We start from the raw sequence: 25576 nt of genomic DNA, 5'->3' as shown, positions 1-25576 counted from the left end.
AATAAATAAATAATAATAATGTAATGAATAAGTAGATCGTTCTTTACACTCAAATATAACAAGTTAACCGCTGTTAAGAGTAAAACATCACAAATTACATTTTTAGCTACCTTGTAGCCCCAGACAAGTGAACAGAATTGCTTGGATTACTTTTTTTTTCTCACCACAATACACGTTTGCAGAAACTTGCTGCAAGGCAGAATTAGGGGAACACAATAATTCACAATCAACACACACAAAAAAATTAAAAGATGAAACATGTATTAGGTGTCTCCCAATCACTTTCTTTTTTGCACTGAAATCAGTCGGAATCACTTGATTTTGAGTATCTGCCAATACAGTTCAGAAGCGATAACAAAACAATGCATTAAAAAGACAAAAAGAATGCTGTTGTTTCAATTTACCTATTTTTTTTCATTCAAATAAAGGTTTCCCAAGATGTTAAATTTTTCCATTTTGCATCTGCACACTTAGCTACATACACAATTTACTGTACTGTATTTTTAAAGGTACATTAACGTTTGAAGATGTTTGTTTTGATGTTTTAAATGCTATATAAGTGTTTTGGAATCATATTTTGCGATATATTTATAGTTTATTAATACAGCCAGTTGCAATCTCTTTTAGGGGGAGCATCGCTTATTCCCTCAAAAATTAGCTCTTTGCGGTCGGGCTCTGTCCCTATCCCCCACGAACTGCAGGACTCCTGTACTGAAAGAATTGCCTATAACAAGTTAGCGGTAGCTAACGATGAGTTTGGTTCTTACATATACATTTGGGTTACGTCATCGCTGTAGGGACAAAACAGTCGTAAAACGAGAACCCCCCGTCGCACTGTCCACCTTAACCTGTGCCTTTCAATTTCTTTGAACTAGTTATTCCCCCTCGCATTTCGCGACAGTAGAAGCCTATCTGCTTCAAAGTTTTGTTTACTTGCAAGCTAATTTATACAATTTAGTAGGATTATATTTGAGAGAGGTTAGCTTGCTACACCGACGACAGACAGATAACCAGGTAGATAGATAGATTAGATAGACAGATAGACGGATAGACAGACAGACAGACAGACAGATAGATAGATAGATAGATAGATAGATAGATAGATAGATGTGGGAAAACCCTCCCTAATTAAAATAAAGATAGTATAAAGAGAGGCAAGAGCTCGTGAAAAGTGTTGATTAGATTACCCTGGTGCGGCTGCTTGGCAGATTTTGGGCTTGTCACAGCTACCGACCCTGCACCTCTACTCCTCACCTCAGCTGCCCTCTGCACCGGTTCGTGCGGAATGACACTGCCCCCTGTCGAGTGGCGGCGGGACTGCGTCCACCGTCTGACTCTGTTGAGAGCATCTGAGGTGAGAGACACACTTCTCCAGTACATGTAACCATCACAGCTCGGGGGGGGGGGAGACCAAAGAAAGAAACACTAGACATTCATATGGCATTCTGATCATGGTTACGTTTCTGTAAATAAATTCTCTACTTGACAATGTTTGTAATTGGAATTTATGAGTTACAGTATGTTGTCAGTAGTAGTATACTATAGAATACGTCTTACTCAAACATATACCTACGGGTAGCAAAATCAGAGAAACCGATCATTTTTGCAGTTGTTCCTTGATTTTTATTTTTTTGCCAGAGCTGTGTATTGATAAAATAAAGATGATCCCTACTATTCATTAATCATTATAATCCATCAAGGAGGAAATTAACTCACACTCTGCTTTATATTTGTGTTACAGACCAACCACACAGAGAACCAAACTGCACGCATGTAGCCTGCAAGGAAAGATGTCAAGAGTGAAAGGGGAACGCAAGGAGTGTTGAGGGGGTGGGATCAGTGCCTTGCTCAAGGGCACCGTGGCAGATGTCAGGATGCAGATTAGCATCTCTTTGAAGAACTACTAAACCCAAAATGTCATAACTTTGTTATATTTTTAGTGTGTGTATCATATCAGCTGCTGTTTAAATCTACAAAGCATTTATTCCATCTGCCTTCGCTTACTCGCTTTATTGGCTAGAAAAAAACCCATAAAGATAGATATTGAGCAAAGACAAGTTACATATCGTCGCTGTCAGGCGGAATCCTCGCTTGTCCAAAAATCACTACTTTTCAGGAATTTAAAAAAAAAAAAAAACTTCTTGCTTGAGTTAAACACTGCATCGTTCAAGTTGGTATTATACCTTATATTGAAATCATATACCATTGACAGCAACACCATCCAAAATCATATTCAATCGCTAATTTAATGTTTAAAAAAAAAAAAAAAAAAAAGCTAATTCATGACACTGATTAAAATTGTAGACCACAGTCTACCACCAGCCGTCCAATGTGCACTCGATAGTGTTAGTCTATTAGTTACATGTGTCCAATAGCAAAAACAGGTTGAATTAACCCATTTTGTTACACTTTTTAACTCAGTATAGAATCTCAGCACTGACCGTCCTGTGTGGCGTTTGCATGTTCTCCCTGTGTTTGCGTGGGTTTTCTCAGGGTACGCTGTCTTTCGCCAACATTCAAAACACATTACATGTTCGGCTCAGTGAAGACTCTAAAATGCCCATTGGTGTCAATGGCTATTTGTGTGGTTGACTGGCAATCAATCCAGGGAGTTTCCTGCCTCTCACCCAAAGTCAGCTGGAATGGGGTCCACCTCACCAGTGACCCTAATGAAGACAAGCGCTGTAGAAAATGGAGTTCTTGAATACACCAAGTCACTAGAGGTGCACAATGGTGGGAGGGGGAATACATTTACATGACATTACATTTTGGTCTCCAGCCAGGGACGTAACTGAAGGCGGCAAGCTGCGCCAATCAGCGGTCTGTCGCTCTTGGCTCCTTGCCACCTTTCCCTCCTCCGTCCTGGCAGGTGAGGGCAGTTGAGGCCAGCTTGGCACTGACGCAAAGCCGCGTATACAAGCCAAGGAGATTGCTTTGCAATCTCATTAAAGCAGACATCTTCCGAGAACCTACTTTTTAAAATCAACCATGTCTTTCTAATCTTGAGGAAGGACATGAGACTTACAGAGCAGCTTTCGTGAGGTATTCCTTCACATGACATCTATCCATCGATTTTTATGGTCACGTGAGTTGGAAATGGACACCACATGGCTCACGATAAGGAAATAGAATCATGGGATTTGTCCCAGCCAATCATAAATATACTGAATCAACTAGAATTATGTTAATATATAAGATGATGGAAGAAAATTACTGTATACTGTATTATACTGAAATGCCATTTTAATTATTATAAAGGCAACTGGAGTCCAATTGTCCTGGGCTGGACAAATCAGTTCCACAGGTCTGAAGCAGTTCTCAGAAACAGTGTTTATACAACAAAATATTTGTTCAGATATTCCCATAAAAGCCAAATATTTAAACATTTTTCAATGTATAGAGTAAACGTTTCACTTTAAGAAGAATGCAAGACAGGTGTGAAGTTCTCAGAAACAGTCCTTGTACAACCAACTATTTGTTCAGTGATTCACAGGAAAGCAAAACTCTTCAACCATTCGTCAATGGATACAGCACGTTTAAGTTGTAAATAGAAATGCTAAATATTCACACATTTTTCAATGGATACAAATATTTGAGTTTGTAAAGAAAAATGCAGATGTACTGCTACTTTATTTTTTTTTAAGAGCTTGATATTCCCTCCATTTCACTTTCTGTAAAGGAATAACATTTAATTCAGTTTGAATCAAGTTTTGATTCAGAATAGCGTGTGCAGTGTTCCTAATATAGTTGCATGTATGTAGTATGTTAACACTACTGAACTAAAGATTATGTTCTAAAATAATAATCTGGCATTACGATTTTTTTTTTTAAGGTAGATGCGAGGGGCATGTTGACAATCAACAGTTTGTTGATTAAACATGCTAAAATCAAACCAGTGTGGTGTTGGTCCAATTAAAAATTTAAAGAAAAGAAGCAAACAGCCACAGGGTATTAGTGTGATATCTTGTAAAAAAATATATATTTCAGCATGACCATACTCCTTTTAATGTTTAATTTTAGAATATGCTGCGGGCCTTAGAAAATGAGTAACATGCCACAAAAAGGGCCCCAGGCCGGACTTTGCATACACCTTGTTCGAAACTATGTATGGTAACTAAATACCAACACAAAGTATACTTTAATATGCACACACAGCACTGTTGTTCCAAAATAACTGTACTTTGCATGAAAGCGTGAATGGCTGAAACGATATTGCAGTTAATTTATTTACAAGCACTCTACCAAAACTCCAAACTTTAACATTAGCATTGATGACAGATGTCCTGGTCAGCCCACCAATTTCACAGATCACTTAAGTTGATCTGAGGATATGTTCACTCTTACAAAGTTTGTTGAGGTGAAACCACTAAAACGCATCGCTTTAAAGCCACGTCTCGTCTTCCGTCTGTTACATCGGTGTCAGCTCAGGACAAAAACTTATTTGGGAAACACCAAATGTCCGTTTTCCCTTCAATCACGCCCCCGCCATCCGATCCCCAATCGGCTTCGACGCTCTCCCCGTGAAGGTTTTAATGCTGTCACAGCAGTGGGAGATTAGCTACTGCAGCCAACTGTTACACATGTACTTCACCACCACTGGAACATTGCTTGTGCAGCTCAGATTTTATGATGGCCAACATTTTACCCTGGAATGATACACAGACATTACCTTTCAATAACTCCTATTAGGGGGTAGGGTGGGAACGAGTTACTTTTAACACATGGAAAACATTATTTCTAAGTATTGACCATTATTTTAAGCCATATTTCTGTTCAATCTAAAACGTTTGGCTCCCCCTTGTGCTTGGTACTGGTCATTACATAGAGGGCTTATAAAACCACCACTTCACCATGAGCATGTCCGTTTCAGCTGTACTATAAGATTACGCATGTTCTAGTCAAACAAAGCCAACATTGATGCATGGTTGCAAAAAAATATATACACTCAAATAAGCTCTTTATTCATTCTATACCGTTTTACACCACTAGAGACAGTGATTGGAGCACATGAACATGGATTTAACAGTAGAAATATGCGCACTTTTCTAAATCATTGCGTTGCTGAGCCAACGGAAGGGGGAATAAAACAATGTATGTACCAGGTTGAAGTTTTCACTTGCTATGGAGGTTTTATTCTGTACAGAAGGACAATTTGTACAAAATTAATCTAGATATATATTTATATATAACACTACATGAAACAAGGTAAATCATATATACAATAAATGAATCATATAGTACAGGTCACATAAAAAAGGACACTTTTAAGTTATGTTTTGGAAATAAAATGTTAAAATGAAAAGATCTGCAAAAAGACAAGCCACCAAATAACTTTTTAAGTCTTTATCGAACGGACTTCTTCGTAAGCACTAAAATAACTCATAAAACCCATAAAAGAACATCTTTCCCAGCAAGCATGGGCTATAATTTTTTTTTTTTTTTTTTTTTTTTAAGAAACAAGAAATCAAGTTTGGTTGAATGGCATTCCTCTGGAGTAAAAGGTACATGTTTAACATGGTACTTTTGAATTTACAACTTTTTGCATTCAAGCAAATACAGTATTAATACAATTAAACGAGCCAAGTCACAATATCAGTTCACTGTTCAGCATCTGTGTGACACCGGCCGTTTTTTTTGGGCCGGGATGGCCAAACTACTTCACCTCCAGGGACGAGACAACTAGCACATCAAATATAAAGAAATCAGAACACGCTTGACGCGTTAGTCGAAACAACAGTACTGATTCTCTGATGGACGAACGGTGAGAAAGCAAACATGCGAGCTTGACGAAGGGGATTTTTGGTATTTCTATTTTAGTATTAAGTGCATCTATACCTAGCAAGATTACCAGCGCTTGATTTTAATAATAAATTAAAAGCTTTTATCAGTCAATCATGGAGATTTTTAACTCTTTTGTCCAAGCTTATAGGGATCCTAAGTCACATTCAGCAGTACCATTGTTTGAACTGAGTGGGCACAACAACCATCTGGTTTTCAAACATTGCCCGTAAACACAAGCAAGCAAGCATACGTAAAAGTGGCAAATGGCACATGAATAAAAAAACAAAAAACAAACAAACAAAAACGGAAAGTGACGGATGTCCACAGGACAACGTCGTCTTTCCTCGCTGTCTACCTGGACATTGCAAGGCGACGGACAGGCCTGAGTTTGGTCGTAAGTGTGTAATACTAAAAAGAAACAACAAAACAACACTAATGACCAAAACCAAAGGCAAGTGCCCCTGTTTGAATCTGAGATTATAAACAAAAACACACAACAGTCTTGGCACTGACAAGATGTCGGTTAAAAGACAGAAAAGGAAAACCGATGACAGGAAAGCATCAGCTTTCCTTTGACCTTTCTTGCCTTCTGTGTGATGGAGACCAAAAATCCTTTAAACCATCCATTCCTGCAGCTCAACCCCAGTAAGAATGAAGGAACCGGCACCGTGTTGTCATTGTTTTTGTCCGGGTTCCACACTTAAGAGTGAGTGGACAACAGAGGAGGGGGTGGGGGGGGGGGGGGGGGGGGGGGCAGATGATACGGAGACAACGGCTAGGGCTAAAAGACACGCAAGGACGTCCTTCTCCAAACAATACCAAAAGAACCTGAGAAAGCAGAAATCTGAGGAACGTGAATACAGGACTTCTGCACTGGTCACAGGCCCAGTGTGCTGCACTCAAATGGGCAGCCGGAATGGATGAGAACTAAGGACACAGGTTTATTAAAAAAAAAAAAAAAAAAGAAAAAAAAAATAGAATGGAGGGCTTGGGTGTCGGGGTGTCCATGGCCGTGGAGGGACAGTCATGTGGCTGGATCTAGAGTCCGTCGCGGGTGGTCAACATGTCTTCAGCTCTGCGGTGGGTCTCCAAGGCTTTTGTGGTGTAGATGTCCTGAGGCAACTCAGATTTGCGCCGCACCATGGGCCGATCCTTCCACTGGCCGTGCTGCAGCTGTCACACGAAGAGAAGTCTGATTGAGTGAGTCTTCATGTCCTCCTGCTGAGCTACTCGGTCAAACTAGATAACTGCAGCAGGTGGAGTCCCTGCAAATCGATCACTGATTTACACTGAGGAATATCTGTTAAAGCCCTGATAAAACATAACACTTTTGACCCTTACTACACAAACTGTTCCCTCAAGACTACTACAAAATGTCGAGGTAAGACAAAAGGAAGTTTTGCCCTTTTCCCACTGCACCGTACAAACTCAGCACAACTCCCAATTGTTTTCCTATTGGCAAAACCAGGTACTATTGCCAGTAGGGCCTGACCAATTAAACAGTCGCCCGTTCTCGTCGGCCAATTAACCTTTTTAAAAATAATCATAATCGGCCAGAGTTGTGTTTATTATACGCCAAGAGTACGCTTTTTTTCATGAAACAGTAAATGCTGTTCAGTGTTGGAGTCACTCAGAATGATGTCCTTGTGCCGTCTGCCCACCAGATGGAGCTCTGACTTCAGTCAATCCAATAAGGATCTAGGAAGACAACGATGTGTTATCCCAGTTATTGGGTGGCAAGTGCGCGGCCATTATTTACAACAATGGCGGATTACGTTAACGCTGCAGAAGGTCCTGAGCATGATATTGCTCTTACAGCAAAATCTTCTGCTTCTCACTGTCACTAACAAGTGGAGATGGTGAACAGTATAATTTATTTGCATGTTGAATGGGACTTTTACTGGCTTTTCTTTTACATTTTGTATGAGACTTGGTCATTTTAGATTGGGGTGCATTTTTTATTTTTGAATGAATCAGGTCAGGGGGAGTTAATTAACTCATATGTTTTTGTTCAACAAAAGAGTTAATTGTAAAATAAACCGTGAAATTTGATCAAGTTCTACTTACAAATCTGCTGAAAGGTCATGCTCTTGAATGGTATCATTCTGCATGGCTATCTTAGAACAAAAGAAAAATGTTTCTATCTATGCCTATTTCTGAAGTTGCCCAGCCTAACTTCCCATGAAAAACTTTCTGGAAATTTTTCACCCCTTTGCAAAACCCAGTTCTCCTCCATTTGTTTGTGCATTGTTGTAACTAATGCTTTTAATGCTGCATGGTTTACACAGTATCATTTTTGAGTGGAAACCTAACTGCTCAAACTGAGGCAAACAGAGAGCCCAGACAGTACTGTGCAGTGGAAATGCAACCTGTGGAAACTTCAAGAGGCTTAAATTCACAAAATAGCATTAGACATCCTGCAGTTATCTATAAAGATAACTTAAAACACATGGCCAGGTTTGAGGCATTCTTGCATATGAAAGCCACTGGTCCTTTTAAATAAAATGAACTGTAATTTGCACAGAGCACATGTCTTCTGGTGTGGGGAAAAAATTATTTCAAAATGAATTTAAGACGAAAAGATGAAAGGAGACGGAGAGAAGCCAGGTTTACCTGAGTTGCGCCTTCCTCAACTGTCTTTTTTAACCTCTGAACATCTTCTATAAAAGGAACATCCGTCTCCATTGCTACTGGACTATTGAAGTCAGACGGCTCAAGCACAGAGAACTGAGTCCAAAAGAAAAGAAAGGGGGAGGGGGGGACCAAAAAAAAAAAAGAAAAAAAAGGGTGGGGGGGGGGAGAAGACGTTGAATGGCATGCAGAGAAGAACTGATCAAGAGGTTCTCCAGCTATTACAATCTTCATTTTTGATAGTTACCTAAGACCTTTTACTTGGAATTGTGTTAGTTTTGGAAATAAGCACAACATACCAACGACTTACCTCTTATGGCAAAGTAGGCTATAAAACTATTTTGTCTGCATTCATAAACCTTTTCAAGTAGCTTAGAGATTGACTCAAGCTTTTTAAGAAACTTGCAGCTGTGTTAAATACCTAGGAATATATGCCTCCAAAAAGTTATTATTATTTAATATGTATTTAAATGGAAGTTACTACGCTATAAACAAATCCAATTTCTTCAAATAGAAATCAAAGGAAAACTTGTTTTACGTCTCACAATGTGATAATGTAGAGCTTGCCAGTTCCTATTTCAAGGATTTTATCCAAAATAAAACAATTTCTAAAACCTTGACAAGACACTCCCACAATTGTGGAGTTTGCCTTAAAAAAAGAAATTTAAACTGCAAAAAAAGGTTTGAGGTGCTCATCCCGCCATCTTCAGCCTGACTATTATGAAAAGTAGCAGGGTGTACAGTGACTATCAGGAAATTAACCCAAATTGACATTTTGGCTGTAAGTGACACCATGCGGTGCTCACCTGTGGATTGGACTTGGCGAGGTTCTCGATCTTGCTCCAAGCTTCTTCGCGCTCCTTCGACTTGGCCTTCTCCCTGTCGGGTCAAACATCAAAATGTTGTTGTTAACTCAGTGGTTTATCACTCAAAGGACCTTGAAGAACGGTGGTTATAGAAAAAATAAAAATAAAAAATAAAATAAAAATAAGACAGCGCAGGACACCTGTAACACCTACTTGTTTTTCTCAGCCCGGAACTGCTGTGTGCAGTCGTCAAAGAGCTTCTGATTCATCTCCATGAACAGCTTCAGAGCGTTGTAGATGAGGCCGTGGATGGTCCTGCAGATACACACGGGACAATTAATGACCTTATATAATGGCTTCGGCAAGTCTGTCATCTGCATGGCAACCTACTAGACAGCCATAGTGTTCCTTTAGTATGTTACACACTAAAATGTATGGGCTTAGCTTATTTAGCTTCTAACAAAGTTTTGGTTACCAAACAGTTTCAAGGCTTAAACCTGTGTCCCACATATGCAGACGGGTGAGCCCTCGAACAAATGTCTTTCGTTTGTGTGTGTACACAGACAGTTTCTCAATCACAAACGTTCTATTTATCACAGTTTAGAGGATTACACAGCTAAGACATGTTGTGGTCTGGCAATCAATTCCTCATGTAGGGCCAATCCCCTTAGCCCTTGGTTCTGCACGTGCACAAGAATGACGAGGTATCCCATTTCCTAGGAGAAGGGCTAAGACGAAGGGGTGTATAGTCCTTAAAACCAAGTGTGGTCAGGGAGCTCACTTGAAAGCAAGAGGTATGGGACGCCGCCCCCGCTGACAGGCAAACAGCTTGCTTACAAGACGGTGGAACGGACAAGGGACTACACATAAATGTAAGTCGGCATAATGATTGATAGTCATACTATTGACGGTCATGTTTTTAATCAACGTAAATATAAGGCATGTTTTGAATTGTTGGTTAAAACGCTGGTTATGACGGGCTCGTGTATCACTGGTTTACCGTCAGACTATGGTGACAAATTATTTCACTACAATGCACAGCATATTACCTCAATGCTGCAAAATGTGAGATGCCTAACAGATTTATTGTTCCGGTGACAGTTATTATTATTATTATTTTTTTTTATTAGAGTCCGTTTGAGATACTTTCTTTTGTTTGTGCGTTTACAAATGTTTGTGTGTTTTGTGATGGTTGTTGTTGGTATCATTTATTGGCCAATGTTAGGCCATAGTTAGTTTGTCAAAATATGTTCCTTCTGTAAAAATGTGTTTTAGAGTAAAGACGAACTATAGAAATGGATGCACCCCGTCACATGGTAGGAAACATGATAAACTATTTTAAAATACCAGCCACCTGTAGATACTGCACAAACAAGACCAATAAAAAAAGCAATTTATAATAGTAGTACAATTCGTTTGACACGAGACTGAATCTTGCAAAAGCAAACAATTGTCGCGTCTGCCGACAACACACGCAGCAGGAGGTGAGGGGTGACGATGCGTCATCCCAATTCCTAGGCCCAATTTACCCCTTCCCCGTAGCCCGGGAACGGAGACAAGGAGAGGGGCTAAGTGGTAGAATTGGGATTGGCCCGTAGTGCTTGGATGTGCTTTAAATTAAGACATGGGTGTTTTAAACAATTTTCTATGCATTTTGGCATATCAACCACTCAAAAACAGCAGTTTTCAGGGTACTGAGACTAAGCTTCAGGGACTAAGTGTATTTTCTGCCTTAATCCCTTTAAATGTCATCATAATTATGAGTCATAGATATTTTATCCCGTGAGAAAAATAAATCAATCTTCTTGCTTTTAAATGTAATTGTTAATTTTAAATAACTGCACATTTTATTATTTTTTTAATTAAATTATAGTCAATCACTGTATATTTTAAAATATTGAACTTTTATTAGTATACACTTCACCGTTTAGATCTTTTAATTTCCCTCATGGGATGACAAAAGTCATTTACAACCCCAACTCCAATGAAGTTGGGATGTTGTGTTAAACAAATAAAAACAGAATACAATGATTTGAAAATCATGTTCAACCTAACAACAAAGACAAGATATTTAATGTTCAAACTGATAAACTTGGTTTTTAGCAAACAATCATTAACTTAGAATTTTATGGCTGCAACACGTTGCAAAAAAAGCTGGGACAGGGTCATGTTTACCACTGTGTTACATCCACCTTTTCTTTTAACAACATTCAATAAACGTTTGGGAACTGAGGACACTGATTGTTGAAGCTTTGTAGATGGAATTCTTTCCCATTCTTGCTTGATGTACAGCTTCAGCTGTTAGGCAGTCCGGGTTCTCCGTTGTCGTATTTTATTCATAATGCGCCACGTGGAGATGCATTTTTGTTTTTCCAAAATCAAATAATCTGTAATCCATTTATTAATGTATTTATTATGTATATATTTAAGTGTATTGTTCTAAGTTTGAAATGATGAACTGTTTCGGAATCATTTGTGGTATATTTCCAGTTTCAATATAAACAATTTTTCGGGGGCCCTCTTGCTGAAAGGCAGGGCTGAGGGATTACTGGAGTCGCCGAATAATATTGTCACACTTGCGTTCACCATGTGACATTTGACAAGGCATCATTTCACATGGGTGTTACGCGGCAGGACGGTTAGCGCAAGCAGAGTGCAAATCCAGCACTAAAGTGTCAAAAGCGACGCCTCTCACTTGTTCCAGTGGGTCTTTGAGTTGCGGTACAAAGCGGGGAACATGATTGGGAGAATCTTGGCCGCATTGTCGCTGATCAGACTCATGATGTACTCATTATTCCAGTAGTACAGTGCTCGTTCTGCCACCTATAGAGCACACACAGAAACTCAGCAGGGCGCTCGAATAATGAACGGACTTCTCGAGATGAGCTCGTCGTCTGCATTACCTGGAAATGTGGGCTGGACACGCATTTAGCCAGCTGCCGGAACAGAGGCTCCTGCACCTTAACAAACTCGGACGGCTCGATGACATCCAGTATCTCCTCTAGCTCGTTGAGGAACATCACCTCCTTGGGACTGTGAGTCTTTGGCCAGTACTTGAGGAGAGCCATGACCACCTGTGGAGAAGGCAAAATCAGAGAATAATGTTAAATTCAGCCGTTTAAGCCAGGAAGAAAACGATGCATTTATTCAACATACCGGCTCAGTTAGAGTGCTGTCCTTTTCTAAAAACTGCACCACACAGTAGGCCAACTAAAAAAAGAGAAAAGTTTGAAGATTTTAACACCTACAGTGTATTTGCTCTCATTTTTTCAGTATTGCATTCAACCGAGCACTTTCACAAATACTAAGCCCAACAAATTATAAATGGTTACATAATGGACGACACACACACACACAGTACCTGTGGATGATAGACACTGAGTGATTTCACTTTGTGTAGAGGTAATAAAACCTTCAACAGGAAAATCTTGTGCTCTTCTTTCAGAGGTAAGGCAAACCCATTGATAATACTGTGAAACAAACAAATCACCTGATGAACCATCTGTTGACAATGTTACAATTATATAATTAAACATGTTGCATTAATGATTATCTGTTTTATATGCACCCTGCGGTTGACTGGCGACCAGCCTAGGGTGTACCCCGCCACCTCTAGTCTAAAGTCAGCTCGGATAGGCTCCAGCTAAACTGGGGCACTAATGAGGACAAGCGCTATTGAAATAAATGGCTGTTTAGAATTGTGGCAGAGGATTAAACTGAGAGGGTGATGTGAATCTCTTGTATTAGATCTTATTAGACTGTGCAGGTGTGCTTAATCTTGGGCCAGAGTGAAAATAATGTAACAAACCTTCCAAGTATTTCCAGTAGTTCAGCAATACCATTGTGATGCTCCGTCTCATAGATAAACCTAAAAGAACAAGTGTTTTATTTTTTTTTTAGCTGCTCAAAAACACTACAAGAATACCACATTACCTCATATAGTGGCCTCTGGAAAAGCAAGTCGTGTGCAAGTCGGGGGTAAAAAGTAGTCCATTTCAGGAGACGTTCATTCAAGCAGACTACGCACTCGACAATTAATTAGTGACGGCTATTAAAATGGAGGCCACTATTTGAGGCAATAAAACAATTTGCCAGCAAATCAAACTCCTAATATATTGCCCAAAAGTCAAGAATGTACGCAAACTGCACTGACCTATAAAAAATGTTATTGATCTGTTTTCTGATGTACGCTCTCAGGCCGAGGAACTTCCCGTAGATCCTATGAAGAGTCGTTTTGAGGAAGTCTCGCTCTCTGGGATCTTCGCTGTCAAATAGTTCTAGAAGCTTCAAGTGCAAGAGAGAAGACAGATCATAGAGTAAGCATTCTGAACCTCGCAAAGCCTTGTAAATGAGTTTTTAAAAAAAATTTTTTTAAACTGATTGAAACCAAATGATTTTCCCATAGTTCTGCCAAGCCATATTTTTGCATTGACAAGCGCATGTTAAGAGCCTGTCCTTTTCTTACCTGCATAACAAATTTCTGGTCGATGTATTTCTTCGCTATGTTGGGCTGAAAGTCGGGCGATTCTAAAAACCTAAGGAAAAATTCATAGACGAGCTGCAAAGAAAGCAAACAGGGACAGAATTGAGAGCAAAATATTTCTGATGCTCTGTACTGCTAAATGTGCTGCTCATCAACCTTAAACACTTCTGTCTGTGCAGGCTTAATTAAAATGTTTTCCCACTCAGTCTTTAAGGCTATGTTAGTAGGGAAAACAACTTTTTTTTTTTTTTTTTTTTAAATTGTTTTTGTTTTGGGATATATTAAATATTGGATGTGGACTTTTAGTCTCATTCAATGGTTTGAGCTACAGTACATACCCTACGGTGATGCTTTCTTGCAGACATAGACCAGATCATGCTTACTCATGGTAATGGCCAGGGTGAACCCGTGATGTTTTAATCAATGAAACAATTAGCAACCTGGAGGTGTGGCCACGCCGCTTCAAGTGTCGGCTCATCCTCCTCGGGATCGAATTCAGCTCCCGTGGGGTTAGAAGAAGGAGGCAGTGTTCTAAACATGTTCACAGCAAACTAGAGGCAGACAGAAAATGGAGAGGGAATACATTTTGGATTAAACAAGGAGGCAAGCTGTTATAAAACAATTTGTGGATTGTTATAATCAGGTGGCTGCTTGAACACAGACAAACAAAAACAACAGGAAAGCAAATGGATAATTGGACTAAATTCAAAAGCTGTATTCAGTATTCATTGAATCAGTAACTATTTTTGGTGTAGCTCTGGATAACGGTTGAATGAGGTTTAAATTTTTAACATTGTGAAGCCCTTTCAACATTTTCGTTTAGTCATTTATGCATACATTTGAAGCCAAAATTAGTCATATGGAAGAGGCGGCCATCAATGGCTGAGTTACACAACATGTTTCAAGTGGCACAATTGGGACATGCGTCATGGCATCTTAAATAGAGAAAATTGCAGCAGACAGACATTTTTAGATTAGAATCAAGCCGCTTCCAAATGCAGATTAAAAATCTTGATGCATAGATACGTGCCAATGCAAGTACAGCGTAAACGCACAGATCTACCCTGTCAATCAATGCGAGCTTGACATCATCAAAATACACCAATTGCTGACGTATACACAGCTACATTGAGCCAAACACAAACATTTTAAACACCTACTGTAAATTGAAACTATTTACTATTAAATATGGTGAAAATATGCTACATTTTACAGGTATGTCCAGGTCAACTAAACCCTATGTAGTAAACTTTAATACTTATATTGTTTACTTATGCAGGTAAATACAGCCATATCAAACAGGTGTTACTGGAAGTGTATATTTAAATACAAAAAAACAAAAAAAATTATGGTAAAGGATTAAATTGGAATTGGGCACGCAGACCCGTAGTGTTAATCCAGCCTATGAAGGTGTAAAATGTGGTACAGGTCTATCACCCAAGCACCACTGTATTCATCTTTATAATAAAATAAGCTCAAATAAGTATGTTCTACTCAAACTTTTCACTGGCTTCTGAATTAATACACAAAGGTCAAATTACATATAATTGTTGAAATTGAAGACTGGAGATTAGGGCCCATGTTTACGTTTCGAAATTTGACATTTATCCAAATAAAACTGTGACCCAGGTTCTGCTCATAAAAAAACAACTCTGCAACAGTAGACCTGGCGGACGGGCATCAGGATACTATTAGCCCATTGATAGTGCAAATGTAACCAACTTATCTTCTCATCTATCAGTCCAAAGTGAATTGTATTTTTAGTCTCCTGTAACTATGGGCTGTAAGGGTTCGGCTGACAATAATGTATGTGTGTGGTACTGTGGCCTCTCGCAGTGTCAACTGATTCCCCTGTGGGCTGCTGTACCCGACTGGGCAATCATGGGACAGTGCAGGTGGACCACTGAGACATTGGAAGCCTTGTTTAACAGGACTGCAAGGTAGATCAGCGTGTTGTGGCTCAGTTTTTGTGTCAAAAATGTATCAAGATTGGCTGTGGAAAAGCTGCATTAATGGTCACAAGCAACAGACGGCTGCTTATGCTCCAAATGTCAACCTCGGCACTTCTCTTGTGAGCAGAACAATCCCTTTATTGGAAAGTCCTGCTAATAGTCATAGCTCATCATTACAGCCACTCACAGAGACAAGAGGCTCTTTTTAAACATCAGTTATCTAATATATACTTTTGGTTATTCATGCAGTTAGTTATCTAATGATTCAGATAATACAATCATTGTGTCCGAGTGAATGAAGCAATCAAAGTAGAGAATAAGCTTCACCAACAGCCCCAAATCTACCAGAATCCAGCCTGTCGGCTTACCACCTACAACCTGACGTAAAGACAGGTGGTACAGCCTGAAGCTTGAAAAACTGAAACATACATATTACTGTTCCAAGGCCAAATGTATCTAATTACCACAGTCTAGATCGGTGTCAAACTCATTTTTGTCCCAGACCACATCGTAGTTATGGTTTCCCTCAGAGGGTCGTTATAACTGTGAAGCAATATAATGGTATGATCGCTTATTATTATTATTATGTATACACAACAAATTGATGGCTAGTTAGTTTTGAAATCAGATGCCAGTCAAATATTCTCAACTGTTATTCAGTTAATTGAAATTTCCAACTTTGGTATTTTAGCAAGAAACCAAGTCGACGCACATGAGTTGCTTTTGTGGGCCACATGAAGTGGCGGTGCTGATCTGGCCTCTGGGCCTTGAGTTTGACACCTTTGGTCTAGAGGCTAACAGAAGCTACTATCCAAGTTGGGAAGGTTTTATGCCATTTTCTATATCTGTATATATGTAAATGGATGAGTCCTACGCTACTATTTATGGGCTCTTTGTTGCATTTGCATGTATAAAATATTGTAATAATAATAATGCTACATTAGCAACAGATATTGGTAACAATATTCATATATGAAGATCCTGATAAGTCAACGCATGCATGGCGTATCAAAAAGGCCAAAAAAGAATAGCATTGTGCACTGCCAGAAGAGCGGCCGACTACAATTCCTAGTTGCGCCTTCCAAAAGTCAGACAATGCAATCATCTTGTCACCCTTTTGGGAAACTGTACAAAAGTTACATGAACGAATAAATGACATGGTCGAATATATTTAACAGCAGATGCAGGGAAACGAATGTCATTTAAAAATGTCAAAATCGTCATGAAGTGGGCTTGCGTGACATCTTTTATATCTTCATATCTGTGTGTGATGAAAAAACAGAAAGAAATCTGTGCGTTAAAGACAATACCCAGAGCCAGCCATCTTATTTTTCTCCAACAAGAACAAAGTCAAGCCAGTATAATTATTTACAGCGTTCTAACTTCTGGGGCAACTCCCCCACCCATAATTTTTTATATCTGGAAAGTTACTGTGTGAGCCATCAAAAAATACGTACAATTTTATGAAGCGTAATTACTGTACGTTGGGCCAAGCTGGAACTCACACCAGCCGCCATTTGACTGAGGTGTGAGCCTTTAAACGGGGAGTGGCCAAGGGAGTCTCTGCGCTTTTGGACACGTGTTGTTCTCATTTTTGTATTTGTTTGTCCTGTTCAATAAATGGTTGAAAGTGCATCGGTGACTACGAGTCTCCTTTATTTTCACTTCAGTCCAGTGGCAGTATATCCAAAGCTCACTTGTAAATCAAATTTTGGCTCGAAAAACAAAGCAAAAGAGAAAAAAAGGAAAACTTTTTTTATAGATAAAAAATGTGCCCCAAAAAAATATTTGACCCAAGCGGTGGCTCATCGAATCAGAAAACCCGCAAGTCAAGGTACCACTGAATAGTCATTTACCATCCCAGTGTGTTCATGTGCACATTGCTATAAGACAGTTGGTTAAATTAATTTCACTAAAACTAAAACTCAGTCAGCCCACCCGCCTGTATTCGCCCACATCATCATCTTTGGACACAAACAGACAGTTGCCCAATCAACCAGCAGCTCCACTGACCATGTGAACCACCTCCGGGTAGATGGGCTCTGTGATGACATTCCTGTTGTGGGTGATGTATTCCACCATCTCGCTCAGCGCCGCCCGCTTCACCTCTTTCCATTTCAGGTCGCTCAGCGGGTCGGACAGGAAGTCGAAGAGGACGCAGCACTGCCGCAGCTTCTGGATAAAGAGCTTCTCCTGCTCCGCAGGGGCCACATCTGTGGGAACAGGCAGGCAGGAGAACAGGGTCAAACATGGCTGATGGACGGGGCAACTCTAGCTACACCTGATGAATGAAGCACTTGGGAATGTCGGACAAGGGGAAGCCACGCTTTAACGAGAAGGAGGGCGAGCTCAAGGCGAGGATGGGGTAGGCGTAACTGTCAAGAACGAATACTGAACACAGCGACTGAATGCTAGAGAGATGTAAGCTGGCAAATGAGTCATGAAGCCCTAAGTGCCGGGACTATTCGAAAACCTGGGGGTGGGGGAGTGTCAAAGAGGAGGCGAGGAGGCAAAGAGAGAGATGCGAGGACGAGGGATTTGGGAAGTGGGTGAACGGTCACGGCCCAGATACTTGTACCAATAATAGTGACCACCATTTTTTCCTCTCGTGTGCTCCGTGGCTGTTCCAGCACTTCCTGTTTCGCATCATTTCCATGTGTAAATAAACTAGCAGAGGATATGACACAAGGGGCACGCAGTCATTACACAAGTCAACGAATGCAATGCAGAGTATATTTCTACTTCCTTATCATTTCCCCCAATTTCAATTTAAAAATTTTTTTTAAAAAAGTGCCACATTTACTGTAAGTGTTGCACTAAGGCAAATCTTTGCATTTAAAAGGGGGGAGGGGAAACAAACTAAAAAAAAAACATCACAAATTGCCCTTAGTGGTAGAGCATTTAATTGCTTCCCCTGTCACTATACGTTGCTGGCATATACTGTAGTACAAAGATGCATTTGTAGTAAATAATTTTCAGAAATGAAATTGGATAATTTCCTGAGGCACAGCTGATGCTCTCTCACGTAATATGCGCAGGGTGTACTTAGTATACGATGGCTCTGACATACGAGATTTCAAGGATTTGCGAAGCCGCACGACAACAAGTAACTGAGTATGCCTTTTTGTGCCGCACGGCACAGTTACTTATGTTTTTAATTTGACTCGTACTGTATATTTATGGCCTAGAAATGTTTTTCATACAACTATTCACTGCAATTGTGATTTAGGCAATAGACTACAATGTGTGCAGACTTCCTGGCAGATGAACGCAACTTCTTCACTATGGCACAACTCCCTTGGGCGCTGCTCCATATAACACTGGCATTAAAACAGGAGATCAGAACATGCAAAAAGCTTCTCCTATGCTATAAAAAAATACCACTATGTACTAACCATTAATTATACCCATGGTCGATCAAGGATATTTCGCTAAAGGTCTATTTCCACTGTCAAATGAAATGAAAAAAGTAGACTGTTGACTAGCAGACCTTAATACCATGTTCAGGTGAAGCTCGAATGAGTTACAATGGATTAAAAAAAATGAATAAACCACAATGGCCTCTCTCAAATATAGTATCAAAACGTAAACTACTATCTGTTGATATTACAATAAAACCACGTTTTATGAACTCTTAACTTTGGCTCTTTAATGGAAAGGGGTGAATAACCTGACCAGGGTATAGGCAGCCATTTAACATGTTGATGATTTATGTACATTAAAACCTGCTTTGTTCCGCTTGAAAAGATTGAAAACAATGCTGTGGCTCAGACGTCACACAACGCCAGCGTCACTCAGATGCAAAACAGCACAAGGTGCATGTTGTCATCAGTATTCACCAAATACCAAAAATGCAGCCTTTATAGATTTACTTTACAGATAGTCCCCTCCACAAGTATTGGAACGGCAAGGTCAACTCCTATGTTTTTGTTGTGTACTGAATATATTTGGGTTTCAGATCAAAAGATGAATATGAGACTAAAGTTCAGAATTCCAGCTTTTATTTCATGGTATTTACACCTAGATGTGTTAACTCAGGACAGAGCACCTTTTGTTTGAAGCCACCCACCTTTCAAGTGAGCAAAAGTTTTGGAACTGACATTATTAAATTACCTTGAGATAAAACTTTGGTAGAGGTTAATCTGGGTCTCATCAGTCCAAAAAAACTTTGTTCCAAAACTTTTGTGGCTCATTTCTGTACTTTTCAAAATCCAATCTGGTTTTCTGATTCTATTTGCATCTTGTAGTATGGCCTGTATATTTCTTCACGAGAAGTCTTCTTTGAACAGTGGATTGTGATACCTTCAGCCCTGCCCTGTGGAGGTTGGCAGTGATGTCACCGACTGTTGTCTTTGGGTGTTTTTTCACCGCTCTCATGTTTCTGTCAAGTGCTGTTGATACCCTGTTCGATATCTGTTGCTCAGTACACCAGTAGTTTCTCTTTTTCCGGACATTTCAAAATTGTTGCATTGGATATGCCCAATGTTTGTGTCTGATCAATTTTCCTTCTTCTGTCAGCTTCAAATGGTGAAAAGGTGAAACCCAAAGCCAAAAAGAAGCACTGCTTAAGCAATCAATCAAAACTGCAACACCTAAGCAACTGGAAACACCCATCAGTCACACACTCCAATACTTTTGCTCACTTAAAAAGTGGTTTGCTTCAAACAAAAGGTGCTCTGTCCTGAGTTGTTTAACACATGTAGATTTAAATACCATGAAATAAAAGCTGGAATTCAAAAATGTTGTCTCATATTCATCTTTGGATCTGAACCCCAAATGTCTTCAGTATACAACAAAAACCAAAAGGAACTGACCTTGCCATTCCAATACTTTTGGAGGGGCCTGTACAGTTGTGCACAAAAGTACGAGACAATGCCAATTCAACGGGCTTGTTCACACAGCAATTTGATAAGGCAGATGCGAGGAAGAAAACAAACTTCTTTCATGCCAATTAGGGGAATAACGGAGCTTGCCAAATCAGCAGGTTGTAAACCAGAATATAGCGATCTTGTGATTTCCAGAGACACAAAAACATGCCTCTGAGGGTTCACATGGACACTTTCACCCAAGTGTCAGTGAAAGGTTGAAATTGCATGAAGACTAGACACCTAACACTGATTCCTTAAAAGACAAAAACAGTTTTATGCAAGGAGTGGAGTATAATTATGTAATAAAAACAAATCTTGGAGGGCTTCTGTTGAAAAGTAATACAACAATTCTGGAGCCTGAAAATACAAATTTAAAAAACAATTATTCAGTTAATTGACAACTAATTGATTATCAAATTAATTACATTATTTCACTAATTACTGGATGGATTTGGCTGAAACTTGTGCACCTACGTATGAAGTCATTGTGTGCAACTATGAAGTTTGGACCTAAACAGTTAATTTTACTTGATGCTATAGACACTTGAAGTAGTAACACCCCCCACAAAGCTTATTGTAACCTTGACAACAATATCTTTGGAAATGGTAGAAAATTCTCATTGGCATTAAGGAAAGTATCATGCAAAAGCCGTAAACATTTAAAGATGAGTGGATAATACAGTATAGATTACAGTACTGTACATAAATTAGTTGTCTTTATGTCATCCATTTTTAAAGATTAAACTTGGCTTCATCATGTCAGTCTGCCTAGATGCAAAATTGCAGCATTCTTCAAACGATTACTCAAGACATACCAAATATTTTATATTTTACCAACACAGTACATGAGTACACATAGCACACCACTCGTTTTTTACATCTTTCGTGGTAACTTAGCCTCTTCATTAGAGACAGAGAGGAGGAGGTGAACATGACGTGTTATTTTCCCGATTTAAAAGAGGGTTTTGTGTTTTATTACTGGAAGAGGTAAACAACCATATGACTGTGGTACAGAAACTAAATCGATCACTGATCATTTAAGAGACTCCACCTACGAGCCTCTACAGAAAATGCTAAACGGCGGTGGAATGTCAGTATTCACTAAGAAAAGCTGGATTTTCTGACATCTTTGGTGTCCTCGCACAGATGTTAAGAATTACAAATCGATACCTTTTGTCTTCTACTCAGTGAACATCTCCCCCAGTTAGCTGACACGCTTCAGTTAAAAATAGTCACCATTAAGTTCGTAAGGGCTAAAAGTAAAAAATGTTAGCTAAACCGACCCTTAAAAATTACTGTGAAATTTAACTGAGTCACTTTCCCTAAAAGAAAAATTGACCAAAATTGCCCAAATTGAACATTTGTGAGAAGAGCAGTGCAAGCAGTAGAATAGGACAAAATGTACTGTAGTAGGGCTGTCACGATTTAATCTTTTTAGAATCGATTATCCTATAGATATATTTTTACTACTAGCATGCATTTTTTACTACTAGCATGAGGGCTGGACTTCTATCCTTAAACTGCATATGTTGGTACTGAGTGTATGGTATAAACTCTGTACAGAATTTGACAAAATCAGCCTAAACAATTAGCAGTCGCGATTAGCACTACCGCGCTATCGATTACATTATAAGTAAAAAAAAAAAAAAAAAAAAATTTTTAAAACACTTACCATTCAGGTAACTCATACATGTTACATGTACATTACACATCTAACGGAAATTCTGCATTCACCTATTTTTTAACACAACTTGGAGTTTTTTTTTTTTCTCCCAGCACTATATTGTAGTCATCAATTCATTTTTTTTTCAGGAATTTATTTGTAATAGGACTTTAGGGGAGTTGGAAGTGCTCATTCCATGTTTTTTCAAAAATTCAACCAAGATGGCAGCCACTTGTCACGTTGTCAACTTTCTGTGACTTCTTAAAAATACTCGACAGCTTGTTGTGTAACAGACAGAGACTCTGCATTGTGACCACAAAATTGACAGGAACCACAATGTGACTTCTATTAATGTAACCCACTCTGTGCTGTGAGGGAGGGCAAGACCGAGCACACGCTTGCGAGCGAGCACACACACACACACACACACACACACGTGTGATCACAGAGAACAGAGTTTAAGCCCACCATCGTCTGTTCAAGACAAAAGATAAAAAACAAACAGTCACACTGGAACCACTTTTGCTTGGACATGGCTCAAATGCAATTTGCTTTATTTATGAGTCACGGTCAATGTAAAGAAACAACGGATACCATTTATGTACTTATGTAAGGAGAGAGTGTTACAGGTTGGCAGGCACATAAGAGAACAAGTAATATGATTGCATCCAGGATTTGTGCAGCTTTGGAGTCAAAGTTTGCAACACAGGCAGCATTAACAACCAATGCTGCAAGGCGATGTCTTTCTTTAGCGCAACACAATTGAGAAATCCACAAGAAGTCATACAAATTCCGAAAGGGACCATTATTTCCAGGGAAACAAGTACATCTACAAAGTCACACGTTCTTAAGTGTTCATTGCTAGAGCTCAGTTCAGACAGTAAAGGACCAACTGCATGTTTTTTTGCATGAATGATTCAAACTTAAGGACAAGCCTCAACAGGGGTTGCAGTGTTTATTTTCTTTTTACACTTGTGACCGTTAATAAAATTAAATGTGCGAGATGCACTTTGGATGCAACTTATCGCACCTTCGTCATTCTTCATTTAAGTGAAAAGTAGTTGTTTAGACCAGTAGTCCAACCTTTTTAACAAAATGGACCGGTTTCATGTGAAGACATTTTGACAGGCCGCCATAGAAACACATTCTTAAAAAATTAATAAATATACAATTCACCATTACGCTGAATTATGGCTGCATGATGATGGCCAAAATAATCACAATGAAACATCTTTTTTTCCTTGGAACATTCTTATATTTGACCGGTTCCCCTTTTTGAAAAAAACTCTCCAAACACGCTTTATTTTTTATTTTTATTTTTTAAAACTCATATGTTTACTTTCTTGTGGGCTTATTTCCCCCCATATCCTGTGACAAAGCATTTTGAGAGAGACACAAGGGGATGCACTTGATTTTTGATAAAAACTTCTTTCAGACTGTTATGATTAATAAACTATCCCAACAGCCATGGCCCAGTGATTGGGGACCCCGGGTTTCGACTTCTTTGTATTAATGTATACATATCGCAATGGCTGACTTGCAATTGTAGGGCTGCCCAAGAAATTTAAAATGTCACTTTAAACATTTCCTGTACAGTTAAATGTAATATTTATCCTGTAATGGATTATTTCTCTTTTGTATAGGAATGTTATCTTAAAATCGGTGTGGGACTATTTTGCGGTGTCTCAGACAAACAACGTAAATTATTTGCAGTCTGTGCACAACTGAAGTACGTTGTGGGGAACGTCATCTAAATGCTTCAACACAAATTTGATCGGGCACCTGAAGAATGTACACGAGGAGGAGCATGCCGCGTTCAAGCAACGCAGCGTGGAATAAAAAAAAAAAAAAAGAAAAAAAGAAAAGCCAAACGGGCGCAAACTCTGGACAACACCCGTCCATATAGCTGGGACTGTGATAAAGTTAGAGTAAGCATGTCATTAACAGTATTTATTAAAGTAATTTAATTGCAATACAGTAATTAAATTACTGTAAGTTAGCACCCATTATTTCTGTCACGTTGTAATGTTGATCTGACCTAAACTTCTATCAGTGGCCAATCCTTGAATGCCCCCTAGAGGTCATTGATATTTTAACGTCTAAAATGATAGAGAATAATTTTTAGCTGGGATGGGCTCCAGCACACCCACAACCCTAGTGAGGAAAAGCGGTACAGAAAATGTCTGGCTGGAAGGACACAGTACTCTGTATACAGTACACAAGTATACACAATAAATGAACAAGTCATGTAAATGGATACATTGTTCCATCTTGTGATTGGTTATCGGCCCCAAAAATCCTGATCGTGTGAAGCCTAATTGACTCTCTTACATACACAGGTGGTCAGTTTTGTAGGTTCAAGTGCCTGATGAAGTGTCAATGAAAACGCAAAGGCAGACACTGAAGGGCCACCTGTTCATTTGACTCAGAATAGAGTCTAAACTAAAAGAGAGCCGATTTAACTAGAACAAAACAAGCAGGGACACCATGTTTTGATCACAGATGGCTTTCCTTTTCACAGTACAAATCGCAAACGAACATGTAGAAAATATTGCTTGTGTGCAAGGGTCATAATGACAGAGACAGACACAAAAGGCAGCGGCTTGTGTAGCTCAATGGAATGTAATCAATAATTGCCCTGGGTTGCAGTTCAGGCTGGGCTGCAGAGTACAGTGTGCCTTTCAAAACCAACCAAGTCCTTTGTACAAAGTGTGAGAGGGCAAGGTCGCCAATGCTGTGCCCAAAGAATGAAACGTTTACACCTGGGAGCGGGACTGTCAGAAAGGTTTCAAGGAATAAAGGAAGGGCTTTAAAAAGTATCTCCATCTTAAATCCCAGGTTTCCCCCCCCCCCCCAGCATTAACTCGCATCAACTTCCTCACAGATCATTCGAAAATAAGCGTTTGGCCTTAGAAAAAAAATCTATTTTGTCAAAACTTGGATGTAAACACATTAAATTAACATTTCAAATGTTTAACAATAAATGAGCTGCCAGACTGCATGGGTTGGCTGGTCCATCATCTGTTGTCGGAAGAAGAAAAGTGCAACCCTTTCTTGCTCTCTCACGCTCTTTTCGCATGTACTGTTGCACAGGTGAGTCATGAAGACCGCAGCAAAATATTTGCGGTTGGAAACATAGCTCGGGTCAAAAGTTTCCAACATGTCGATAAATCTCTGCTTTTTCAACATACAAATGGGCACTACATCTTGCAAATAATCAACACGATTGACCCCGGCCTTGTTTCTTGACATGAAAAACAAGGTGAAGATTATTCGTTCATGTCTGTTACCTAGTGGGAATTAAATTTGCTTCCCCCCCCTCTTTTAAGTAGTCGCGACAGGGGTCAGAAGTTGCTAAGTTGGCTATGCTCCTGTAAACTAGCTCCTCACTG

At 39.4% G+C, this 25576-nt stretch overlaps 1 protein-coding gene across 3 annotated transcripts in view; it reads right to left on the bottom strand.

Moving 5' to 3' along the window:
* Window positions 1–4940: 4940 nt before the first annotated feature.
* ppp2r5ca (protein phosphatase 2, regulatory subunit B', gamma a) overlaps window positions 4941–25576 on the bottom strand; it is a 34656-nt gene continuing 14020 nt past the window's right edge. For 2 of the 3 annotated variants that reach the window (XM_061794879.1, XM_061794877.1), the window contains 13 exons: window positions 17667–17866; window positions 14142–14252; window positions 13684–13776; window positions 13372–13502; window positions 13027–13086; window positions 12580–12688; window positions 12375–12428; window positions 12122–12292; window positions 11914–12041; window positions 9432–9533; window positions 9219–9291; window positions 8395–8508; window positions 4941–6954 (listed from right to left, as the gene is read on the bottom strand). In XM_061794879.1, coding sequence (XP_061650863.1) covers window positions 6820–6954; window positions 8395–8508; window positions 9219–9291; window positions 9432–9533; window positions 11914–12041; window positions 12122–12292; window positions 12375–12428; window positions 12580–12688; window positions 13027–13086; window positions 13372–13502; window positions 13684–13776; window positions 14142–14252; window positions 17667–17866 — 1481 coding nt within the window. In that variant the 3' untranslated portion in view covers window positions 4941–6819. The remainder of the gene's footprint in view (window positions 6955–8394; window positions 8509–9218; window positions 9292–9431; window positions 9534–11913; window positions 12042–12121; window positions 12293–12374; window positions 12429–12579; window positions 12689–13026; window positions 13087–13371; window positions 13503–13683; window positions 13777–14141; window positions 14253–17666; window positions 17867–25576) is intronic. The other variant, XM_061794878.1, reaches the window with a different exon arrangement.

This window comes from Phyllopteryx taeniolatus, chromosome 13, assembly GCF_024500385.1.
Source record: "Phyllopteryx taeniolatus isolate TA_2022b chromosome 13, UOR_Ptae_1.2, whole genome shotgun sequence".
Classification (NCBI taxonomy): domain Eukaryota; kingdom Metazoa; phylum Chordata; class Actinopteri; order Syngnathiformes; family Syngnathidae; genus Phyllopteryx; species Phyllopteryx taeniolatus.
Note: the sequence above shows the minus strand (reverse complement) of the source record. Positions and strands in the feature narration are given on the sequence as shown.